General features: G+C 53.5%; 1 protein-coding gene across 2 annotated transcripts; it reads left to right on the forward strand.

Moving 5' to 3' along the window:
* Nucleotides 1-77: 77 nt before the first annotated feature.
* Nucleotides 78-8871, forward strand: ARHGDIA (Rho GDP dissociation inhibitor alpha). 2 transcript variants are annotated; one of them, XM_085240335.1, is made up of 6 exons: nucleotides 78-205; nucleotides 5121-5330; nucleotides 5666-5749; nucleotides 6359-6435; nucleotides 6608-6671; nucleotides 7141-8871. In XM_085240335.1, exons 2-6 carry the CDS (start codon nucleotides 5141-5143, stop codon nucleotides 7338-7340), a joined length of 615 nt encoding a protein of 204 aa, XP_085096461.1. In that variant the 5' UTR covers nucleotides 78-205; nucleotides 5121-5140; the 3' UTR covers nucleotides 7341-8871. The 2 variants fall into 2 exon arrangements, with proteins under 2 accessions (XP_085096461.1, XP_085096460.1); XM_085240334.1 differs by having other exon boundaries at nucleotides 87-218.
* Nucleotides 8872-11320: the final 2449 nt, after the last annotated feature.

Raw genomic sequence — 11320 nt, forward strand, 5'->3', positions numbered from 1 at the left:
CCGCCCTGCCCACCGGCCCCGGCTCTGCGGTCCGAGCCGCGATCGCGCGCGTACGTCCTGAGCCAATCAGAGCGCCGCGTCGCGGCCGGAAGTGAGGAGCGGGACACGCCCTCGCATAACGGGAAGTGACGGGCGTGTCCCGGAAGTGCGGGGGTGCGCGGGCGGCTGGGCGGATCCCGGCGGCGTTGTCACCGCAGCGCGGAGGGTGAGCGCGACCGGTACGGCGGGGCCGGGCGGGCGGGGCGGAGCGGAGCGGAGCGGCGGGCACTGGGCGGAGGGCGCCGAGCTCCGCCCTATTCGCTGCGGCCGGGCCGGGTACCGCGGGCTCAGCGCCATGCGAGTGGCTGGGGCGCGGCCGAGGCGCGGAGCGGGGGCAGCAGGCAGCGGGCGCCCTCCCTGCGGCGGTGGGCAGCGGGAAGCGTTCGGGCGCGGATCCGCGGTCGGAGCGAAGCGCGGCGCCTTCGGCCCCCGAGGCCGCCCTTCCTGCTGCTGTCGTACCGGGGCCGTGCGGGGACGGCAGCACGGCGCCGGGCTCCTGCTGGCTGCTCGGGTCGGCCGGCTTCAGATAGATTCTCCATAAATGGTTTCCAGTTATGAAAGGAGGAACTTGAAGGCAGCTTCCTCAGGGTTGGTTTCTTTTTGCATTAGAGCCAAGAGCTCGGTTCAGCCCCTGGTGCTGCGGACAGAGTGAGGGTTGAAGCAGCAGTATGAGGTGTCCGAGCTGCGGTGCCCTCGTGGCCGTGGCGGAAGGACGATGCCTTTTCCCTGCCTCAGCGGGCGCTCTGCAGCAGGCCTGGGAGCTGTGACTTCCTTTTCTTCAGAGAAGAGCTCTAGGTTGTGCCAAGCAGCTGAATTGTTGCTGTGAGGGTTTCGGGTCCGGCCCAAAGTGCTCTGTGGTCTCAGTTCTCCGGGAGTGGTCCCAGTGCAGGTATTCTTATCCCGGAAATGCTGAGTGAGACCGCTTCCACGTGGTGCTGAGGAGATGCGTGGCAATTCCTGCATTGTGGTCGTATTGTAGCTCTGCAATCGTTGTACTTGCAGGTAGCAGTCGGGCTGCAGAGCACTCACCATGCAGCTTGTTTGTGTTCTGAGTATGAGGCTGCAAGGGCTTCTTAAACCCAATAAGCTGTGAGAGCTGTCTGCTCACTTCTCTGGTGATGCTCCTGGCAGATGATGCCTGCAGGTGGACTGCAGTCCAGAGCAGTGTCACGAGCAGCATGCATAACTGCAGATCTGGCCACAGACACCTGGCAGCAGCAGCTGTGTGGCCCCACAGCTCCTCCTCCCCATGCCTGGAGCTCTGGCAGGGATCTGCCCTCGGGCAAGGCGGGAGTTCTTCACATGCTCACAAAGCTGCTCAGCAGCGCTGCCAGAGCTCCCAGCCCCGTGTTCCTGAGGCTAGACCTGCCTGCAGGCAGTACTGGGGGGGTCACTGCTCCGCTGCTGCCATGATATTAGACCTGGCTCTGGGCAAGATCAGGTCTGGCCCCTCGAGCTGCCATCACGCGGGGCTGCTGAGCTGCTTGAACTGGTTTAAGCAGCTCTTGCTTCCTGTTTCAGCAGCATGTGCAGCCCTGAGATGAACTGCAGTGGGTGAACCGACCTGTGTGGAAAGTAACCTTGCAGAAAGCCGCATTGGATTCCAAGTGGCTTTGCTGTGAAGCTCCACGAGCTTTCCCTTGTGCTGCAGGGAAAAAAGGAAGGGTGGGGACTGCTTGAATTGGCGCTGTGATTGTCCAGGCTGAGCTGAGGGATGTCCGAAGCTAATTAGCTCATCTGAGGAGACTCTGACCTCTTATGTCACTGCAAAAGTACCTTGGGATCTCGGCCCTGGTGTGTGAAGAAATCACTGCTCATCCCTGCCTGTTAACGGTGTTCTTTTCCTAGCATTTTTTCTATCTGGCAGAAGGTGGGGCTCTTGTGTTTGCTGCTGCTAGCTCCTTGGTATTGCACTAAAAATACTGAGAGAATCCAGGAGAAACTGCTGACTTCAGGAAGCAGTGCGGGCGGCTGAGTGCAGATTTGCAGATGGGAAGTGATTCAGTTTCTGCTGCCTTCTGCGGGCCCTAGTGGTCTGAGGGGTGACAGTTGCCATTTCCAGACATTCTGGGACATCCCTGGGGCCACAGTGCTCTCCTGTGACCCACCCTGGGCTGAGTGCAGGGTAGCACAGAGGCAGGAGCTGCACTGTTCTGTGAGCCAGGTGTGTCTGTGGAGTCAGAGAGCCATCGGCACGGGCGGTGCCGCACAAGGAGCGCAGGTGCCTTCCGGGTTTCAAAGTTGCTGAGGGGGAATTCCTTGCAGAGGCCTTGGGGTGGTGCCATGGTATGAGGCTTGGGGCTGAAGGTGCGCATTGCCTGCTGGAGGTTGGTGTTCCGGGAGGTTTCAATCACAAGGGCCGAGCCCTCTGAAGGGGCTGTGGCCTCACGTCCTCGTTCCTCCTCGCAGGCTCTGTGTGCTGGAGCCACGATCCTGCAGGACGTTGGGCACAGCATGAGATGGATGTCTGACTCACTGCTCTGATGCATTGAGTCCCTCAGCTCTGCTTTGCCTGGCAGCGCGACAGCTACTCCTGCATGCACCTGCACAGTTCTGTTCTTCTAATTCTGGGCTGTAATAAATGTGTTGTAGAAGCCTGGAGCAGCCTGGTGATGCTGCTGGAAGCCTCCTTTCTCCCTGGCAGAACACTCAGGGCAGCAGCTGAGGCACTGTGATGTGAGGCTACATAATGATGTGAGCTGTGTGCTGGGAGCAGGGTCAGCCAGGCTCAGTGGAAGCACGGTGCCATCAGAACGCTGCAGCAGGGGGGCTGTGGTGCAGCCAGCTCGATGGGAAGGCTTCTCCAGGCCTTGCTGCAGGGAGCCTGCAGGAGGCACAGTGGCATTTTTCCTTTGCTTCCTAGCAGAGCTGAAACCCAGCCTGACTTGAGCTGCTGCTTGGAACATCTCTTGCTGTTTCTGGTGACTTTGGGTCAGTTTGAAGAGCCACTTTCCACCCATGATGGACTTCCATGGGGTGACAACCTGTGGTGCTTGAGGGGTGGGGTGGGGGGTGAAGTCTGGCTTGGAGCCGAAGTAGAGGACAAAATAAGATTAAGCACTGAAACAAATGCTTGAGTAAGTGTTTGTTGAACGCTTTTGGGAGCCTTCAAGCCTGGAAGCTTTTTTGGATGGGAGCCTAAAGGAAATGACTGGTTTTTATATGCATTTACTAGGGTGAGAACTAGTCAGTTGCTCATGTATGGCATAAGATTTGAATGTAAATTTCCATGGCAGTCAGTGCCAGGGGCCTGGAGAATGCCATGCAAAAGGACTATAAAGTGAGGGGCCAGCACAGGTGGTTATTGGAGCTGTGTGTAGGAAGGTGTGGTGGGAAGAGCTCCTGTACAGACCCAAAGCCCCTATAGAAATCTCAAATGTGTTGCATCTCTCCCCACCCCCTGTCTGGTGGTAGAGCTCGCTCAGGTTTTGATGCCTACTGCAAGTTCCCTACCTTTGTGTACCCATGTTGGCATCCCAGCCTCCCTGAGAGGTGCTGCCAGCCCAGGACAGCTCGGTAGATTTGCTCTTGGGTTTACTGGGGGTGCACTCACATGGGATCTGACAGCACCTCGTCTCAGTGCAGCACTGAGCTACAGCCCTGGTGCTATGCTGGTGGCCGTTCTCCTGCACTGGATCAGCCGTAGGTGTGCAACATTTCACTCTGATTTGTCTCCTTGGCAGAACATTCATAATATTTATGGCTAAAAACACCATATACTCATACCTCTGCTGTTGTGCTGTTGCAACTGTCGCCAGGCTCAAGATGGAGGCAGACGGGCTGCGGCATCTGCACAACTTGTCTTGTGTCACTGCAAAATGTGCTCAGCGAGCTTTGTGTGCTCAGTGCCAGCGCTCAGGTTTTTCTCTCCCTGTCTGTGTGACACATTGGGTAGGAATGGAGTCATTGAGTTATGGGCTATTATGTCAGCTAGTTCGAAGATGAGAAGAGCAAATAGCAGTTGGCTTATATAGCGTAGCCTGTGTGGCAGACTTTGGGTTTTTCTTACCAAGTCTGCATTTCTGGCTGTATTCTGGTCTTCTGTGGAAGCGCGTGGAGATGGTAATTAAGATCGTAGTGTTGATTTATTTGGAAACTAGATGCCAGAGCAAAGAATGCAGTTTTCCAGTCTGAGTCATTGTGTGCTGATGCACGATTCAAGAGGAATGCAGAACGGGATGTGGAAATGCCAGGTAATAACAGAAATGCCTGCATCCATCAGCATGTCACTTGTGAAGATTTTACTTGTCTGAGAAGCCTTTCAAAAGCTGTCAGCTGAGGTTTTTTAAACCTTCAGAGCAGTCCAAGTTGATGTTTGCCATAGAATCACCCTTAGAACAGCATGCCTGTGGTGCATCAAGAATTACTGAGGATATTATTGGCTTTTTCCAGGCGTTTTGATGGGTGTTGGCATCAACTCTCCCAGCCCTCAGCTGGGTGTTTCCTGGTTAGAAGTGTGTTCTGAGGCTTGCAAAGCAGTGCCAAGCTGCACGCCAGTCTTCAACCTGTGGCCTGTGTTTGCCCAGCTCTGTGACATATATCTTTGGAAAGGATCAGGATGAGGTCAGCTGAGCCAGGTGTCTCCTTCCATTGTAGATTCTGATTGAATTACAAACTGTGAGCTCCAGATTGCAGCTGAGGCTTCTGGCATTTGTGCCAGTGGTGGGGCTGGGCCCGTTCTTTGCCTCATAAGGTTGTACTGTGGAGAAGCAGAACTGAACTGGGTTTATTCTGGGCTCAAGTTTATTGCAAGTGAAAGCATCACTGAGCTGTTCATGTGGAGGAGTTGTTTTTTTTCTATGGCGTGGGCTATTTATCTGTTCCAGCTGCTGAACAAAGCACAGAGGCTGATTTTTTTTTTTCCTATCTTCTTGCACAGGCTGAAAATGGGACCTGGGCTGCTGAGGGAGTCTGGGCAGGCTGGGGAGCACGGGTCCTTGGCAGCAGCTCCTGGACAAAAGACAGCCAGTGGGGGACCTGGTGCGAGAGGGACTTGTGGAGTCAGGGCTGTTCTGGGAGGGCTGGTTTGTACCAATATGCTGCAGATAGCTACAGTTACACCTCTTTCTTCCCCACTTCAGTGTAACTCACGTGTGTGAGGATGGCAGAGCAGGAGCCAACGGCAGAGCAGCTGGCCCAAATCGCAGCTGAGAATGAGGAGGATGAACACTCCGTTAACTATAAGCCACCTGCTCAGAAGAGCATCCAGGAGATCCAGGAGCTGGACAAGGATGATGAGAGCCTGCGCAAGTACAAGGAGGCACTGCTTGGTGCTGTCACCGTGACTGCAGGTGAGCCATAGGCCAGAGCTCCACCTGTGACTCCCCGGCCTCAGCTCTGCTGAGCTCTGGCTGGGAGCTGGTCTCTCCCCAGACTTGGTGTGAGTACAGCCAGGAGCAGAAGGGCCAGTGCTGATCAGTGGCCCCTGGAATAGAGCAGTGGGACTGAGGGGTTGCTTTCTGACTTCTGAGGGAGATGTTCTGCGAGAGAAGGTGGGCTGGATGTAAATAACACAGACAGGAGCCCTCACTGGTTTTCTTACTCTTTTAAGAATTTCCTTGGAAGGAGAAATGAGTTGCTTGGTACAAGGGCTAGTTGTTTAACAGCCTTTTTCTTTGTCTTCTAGATCCCAATGCTCCAAACGTGGTGGTGACCAAACTGACGTTGGTCTGTACTACTGCTCCTGGCCCTCTGGAGCTGGATCTGACAGGTAAGCTGGGAAACAAAAGCAGCTCTTCGCTGAGTCAAAGCTGGTTGATGTGGGTTCTTCGGGGAGGTCCTGCCAAGGCACTGATGCTGTGGTGGGCAGCCCACTTGCATCTCCAGAATGCCCCTTTGCTGGAGGCAGAGCCATGTGCCCCAGTCAAAAGTATTTCCCACCTCAGCTTGCATCTCAGCAACCCTATCTCAGCAAAGGCCTTTCTGCTTTCTCTATATTGCGTGCCTTAGTTTTATAAATGTATGAGCTGCCAGCTGGGGGAGCCAGCTGTCCTCCAGCCTGCACAGCGACACCAACAGCACCTTCAAGATGGTGACAACTTTGGAGCAGACATTTACAAAGGAGCATCCTTGAGTTAAGTGCATTGTTATGCTGCAGTTCTGTTTCCCAGAGCAGCACTTGGCCACCTCAAGTAGCACAGGCAGCATATCAAGGAGAGTCCTGAATTGTAAAATTAACAGGATAAAATGCATGCAGTACAAGCAGAAAGGGTGCGGTCCCCTGTTGCTGCAAATACTGTCCATTTCACCTCTTGTAGCTGAAATCCATTCCAGAGCATGATGCAAATGAAATCAGAGCAATCGTTTACTTTCTGTGTAGGTGACCTGGAGAGCTATAAGAAGCAAGCGTTTGTGCTGAAGGAAGGTGTGGAATACCGGATAAAAATCTCCTTTAGGGTAAGAATTCAGATCTGCAAACTGAACAACTGGTGAAATTCGGAGCACCTGATTACTGCAACTCCATCATAGGGCCCCCAAATGGGTGTGATGGAGGAAATATTTCCCTGCAGTGGGTGGGGTGGGCAGCGTGTGGAGATCTGTTTTTGACAATCTTTGCTTGTCTCTGCAGGTTAACAGGGAGATTGTGTCAGGGTTGAAGTATATTCAGCACACGTTCCGGAAAGGAGTGAAAAGTAAGTGCTTCTCTGTAGTTCAGGTACTGCTTTGTGTGAGGGCTTCCTGCTCTTTCTGCTGCCGTGATGGAGGCTTGTGTGTGGTTACCCCAGCAGCTCACAGTGGGAAGAGACTGTTTTTAGTGGAGCACGGCTGTGTCTGTGCCGCTCCACTGTGGCAAGATGTAGGGGTTTCTGGCTATGCTGCAGGGAGTTGTGCTGCCTGTGCCTGAGCTTGGTGTGCAGTCACTGCTGGAGACTGGAGTTGAACAGATTGCTGCTGTGTGGACAGAGGTACGAGTGCTGGGTTCTGCTCCCTGTGGAAGGAGCTGTTTCTGGAGCGAATGGAGCTGTTAATGTGGGTGATGTTCTTTCAGCTGCTTTTACTGTTTGTGAATTGTAGCAGTAACAACCCTTTCATTTGCTTTAGCCTTGCCCCAAATATACCGGAAGCTCTTAAATAGCTTCCCTCTTCCTCTTTTTCTCCTAGTTGACAAGACTGAATACATGGTTGGGAGCTATGGCCCCCGAGCAGAGGAATACGAGTTTCTGACCCCCATGGAAGAAGCTCCTAAGGGCATGCTGGCCCGGGGCAGCTACAACATCAAATCCAAATTCACAGATGATGATAAGACTGACCACCTGTCCTGGGAGTGGAACCTGACCATCAAAAAGGAATGGAAGGACTAGCCCTTCCCAAAGCTAAACCCCAGAGAGCGTGAATCAGACAGTGGCTACCGTAGAAATCCCTCCCTGTACCAAAGTGCTGACATTGGAACCCCCTTACCTTTCACCCCCTGTTAAAATTTGATCAGAGTTTTGTAATGTGCCCCCTCCCCAGAGAATCACTGAATCCAGTTGACCAAACCATGCTGTCTGCATCTGATCTCCAGCTGCCCGTCCCGGGGCCATTCTGTCCCAGCACAGAGGTGGGAGCACTTGCTCCTTTGCCAGGCCCTTTCTTGCTTCTCACCTTCCTTTATTCTGGTTGGTGCTGAAGAGGAGATTCCTATATTCTGTGTAGGATTCTGTGCTTAGCTTTCCTGTGCAAAGCTCAGGGTAGCTACTGCCTCCAAGTAGCTGAAGAACTTTGATGCCAGGCAGCTATTTGAATCTGTTTGTTGGCTAAAATCATGTTCAGCCTGCCCCTTCCATCCTGTTGGTGTCCTGAGAATGCTGGCACCTTCATTTGTGGATGTTCCCCGTAACCATGATGCCTTAATGTGTAACACGTATCCTCTAGGGAGGGGGCCCTGCCCCTGTTACACTTTTTAAATGCCACCGACCCTCCCCCTGTCTGTTGACATGGCACTCATTGTGGTCACGCCCCTCATGGAATATTAGGAAAGATTCACAACTTCCCGCTTTGCTGCTGGTCCATTCTTCGCTCAAGACTGGACATCCCTGGAAGGGAGGGCAGTGTGACATCCCAGGTGACATCCAGCCCCTTCCCCAGGCCATCCCTCCCAGTGTCCAGAGAGCTGGCCTGGCAGAACCCTGGCCCAGTATGCAGAGCTCTGGACTCTCTGGGCAGCCCCAATGCCTCCAAGGCACAGAGGGGGTTGCGAGGCAGGTAGGTGCGAGAGTCACCAGTGTTGCCATCACCTCAGACTTCTCATTGCAGCCAAAGTAGCTGCAAAGCACTGAAATACCAGGATAGCACCTGCCCTCCCAGCTGTTTTGGGCTGAGGATGGACTAGCCTGTTTCTGCAGCTGCTCTCCTGACGCGATCAACAAAGAGCTTGCAATGGTCAAGTATTCAGAAGCGGTTAATGCCTTATGTATCTGTTCTGCCTTTAAAATCTGTGCCTGGCGTGTCAGTATTTATTGCCTTGACACTCTGCTCCCTCCTCCCCTGTGCCCATAGCAGACCCTGCAGCAGTGCAGCCTGCTGCCCGCGGCTGTGCTGATGTGGCACTTGGGGGTGACGGGGGCTTCTGGGGCCTGCGACCCCCTGACCACTGGGCAGGCATGTTCCAGCTCCGCAGCCCTCTTATTTCGATCCTCCCACATTGAGGTTGTATTAGAACTGGGACCAAGTACATGTGGCTTTCTCGTAGCTACGTCTTTGCCTCTAACTGTCCTCTGCCCTGCCCCTAGAGAGATTTTTGTTAATTTGATTTGGTGCATATTGTCTGTAAATCCTAGACCCAGGTTAACAGGTTTGGAATCATCGTCTGCTTCTCCTTTTATGACAGTTAAATAAAATCTTTGAACTGACTGTCTATTCTGGATCTGTTCTGGGTCTTTGACAGGAAGTGACAGAACTTCTGTTCCAGAGGTGATTTCCACAGATGCCAGAGGTGGGGAGGAGAACAGAATCCCTGGGTTCTCTGTCATATAACAGGGTCTGGGGAAGCCCTTGCCAGTACAGAAAAGACAAGAGACCCCCATTGATGTTTCTCCTTTGCAGCTCTCAAAAGCTTCAGTTTGAGATCAATCTTTTGCTGCTCAGCAGTTCTGTGTGGCCTGCAGCATGGGTGAGAAGGAGGGATGTGGAGGAACATGGTGGATCTCAGAGACTGTGAGGTCAGGGGCATTTCCTGCCAGAAGGGAGCAGGTGGGTTCTGAGCCCTGGCCTGTGCCAGCATGCAAGCATGAAGTGAAATTCCTGTGCAGTCAGGAGAACAGAGGAAGCATTTGGAGGGACAACAGAACCTAGGAGAGGTGATGTATGATAAGAGCCTGCGGATGTTTACAGAGCTGGTTTGCGATAAGGATAAGAAACTTCACAGCGTAGCTGTGAAATGCTGAAGAATGCAGGAGTTGTAGAAATGGCTCAACCCTGCTCCTGCTCTCATGAGCTTGTAATGGGAACTAAGAACTGAGTACGAGAGGGAACCTGCTGTGCTGACAGCAAAGGCCTCCTTTGTTCTCAGTCCCCTGAAAGCTGCCATGTTTGTCAGAGGCTGCAGCTGAAGAAAATGGTGCGACTCAGAACCTGCGAGTGAAAGGGCTCCTGTGAAGTATGCTCAGCAGGGCAGGAGCTGTCTGCACAGGTGAAGAAGTGCTGTCAGCACCTGTGAGAGCCTGCACTCACAAGTCATGCTTTACTGGTGCTGCTCCCTCCATCTGCTGTGCCCAGCTGCGTGTTCCTGCATTCCTCTCTGCTGCGCTGCAGGGATGCGAGAGGCAGCAGAATAGCAGGACCTCGAGCAGATGTCACCCAAATGTCAGTTAGAGCCCAGATGTGCTGATACAAAGGCTCTCCTTGTGCTGGCCCCTAACAGCCACTCTGTGGGCAGTTAGTGTCAGAGTTAGATCCTGTCTGATGCAATCTTCAACTCCCCGGCAAGTCTTTCCAAACTCTGGACGTTAATATTTCTGACAGATCGTTCTGTGGGTGTGGTGAGGTATGATGTCAGGGGGATGGGGGAGCGGGGGGAGGGATGGACACACAGGAGGGCTGCAGCTCAGAGATGGTACTGCCTGCGTATCCACCAGAGTGTGGGACCAGCTGCAGGGTAGCAGGCTGGGCACTGCCTCCAGGCAGCAGAGCCTGCAGCCACACAGAGGCATAGGCAGCCCAGGGCATGCATGGCTTTGCTCATGGACTGAGCAGCACATGGTGGTTGGGAGGACCAGGGGGTTGTCACTGCTTGTGGTTTCCAAGCAGAAGCTTCAGCTCTTTCTGGGTGATGCGTATCATAAATCTTTGCACAACAGTGGCCTGGGCTGCTTTTCTAGTTTGGTGGCTGTGTGTGTTGCGGCAGCTTTGTCTTTGACAGTTGCTACTGCAAAGCAGCAGGACTGCAGAGCTTCAGGCGTGGCAGGGTTCACATGCATCTGCTCCAAAGGCAGCCTGGGAGACCTGAAGGAAATGGGAGAACTTGTTAATGTCTCAGCAGTGCTTGAGAGCTACATTTATGGACCTAGACCTCATGTGCTGCTGCTTGGTCAAGTATGGAAGTCAGGGAACATTCCAATCCAGGTTACAGTCCCAGCAGTTACAAGACATCAGAGGAAATGTGCTGCATGTGTGCAAATAGTGCCCTATCTGTGCAACTTTATTCTTTGTAGGCATTGTAGTACAGGGATATTTAAAGGGATTTTTAAAAGTGAAATAGACAATGTTTGTAGAATGCCAGAAGGCAGGCATAAGGACAGGATGCTGCATTCCATGAGGAAAGATCTCCGCTGAGAACAAGAGGGCTGCAGCACCTTCAAGATGTCAGCGGGCTTGCTTTGCCTTGTCAGCACAGCCGAGCAAACATTGGCTCTGCAGATGGGCCCCACTGGCACAGCTGACGTGTGGCAACATGGAGGCTCAGTGCCTCGTGCCCAGAGACTACTGGCAGCAGAAAACTGCTGCTTCTCCTTGGCTGCTGCAAAACTTGCCCCTGCCAGCACCAGGTGATGGTTTTCTGGCAAGAGCTGTCTCAGTTCACAGCCTGGCCCCTACAGCAAGAAGCATCCCCATAGAGCCCCGCTTGTAGATAATGAGCCGTTTGCTCAGAGCAGTGGCTGCCAAACACTCTCTTGCCCATGGAACCAGCCAGGCTGTGAGGCAGCCAAGTGTGAGCGAGCGTGGGATCGCTTTCTGCAGCAGCTGATTCCCCACCCTGGGTGCTTGGCATGCCTGTGCCTGCAGCCCTGTGCAGCTGCTGTCAGGTGACAATAGAATCGCAGAATCGTAGGGGTTGGAAAGGATACCTGCAGGTCCAACCCCC

Source organism: Meleagris gallopavo, chromosome 20 (assembly GCF_905368555.1).
Source record: "Meleagris gallopavo chromosome 20, MGAL_WU_HG_1.1, whole genome shotgun sequence".
In the NCBI taxonomy this organism is placed as follows: Eukaryota; Metazoa; Chordata; class Aves; order Galliformes; family Phasianidae; genus Meleagris; species Meleagris gallopavo.

Excerpts from the sequence above, each read along its gene's own strand:
- ARHGDIA (XM_085240335.1), top strand. The coding sequence starts at position 5,141 with ATGGCAGAGCAGGAGCCAACGGCAGAGCAGCTGGCCCAAATCGCAGCT. Across the intron at positions 5,750-6,358 it reads TCTGGAGCTGGATCTGACAG|GTGACCTGGAGAGCTATAAG; the intron begins GTAAGCTGGGAA and ends CTTTCTGTGTAG. Across the intron at positions 6,436-6,607 it reads GGATAAAAATCTCCTTTAGG|GTTAACAGGGAGATTGTGTC; the intron begins GTAAGAATTCAG and ends TTGTCTCTGCAG.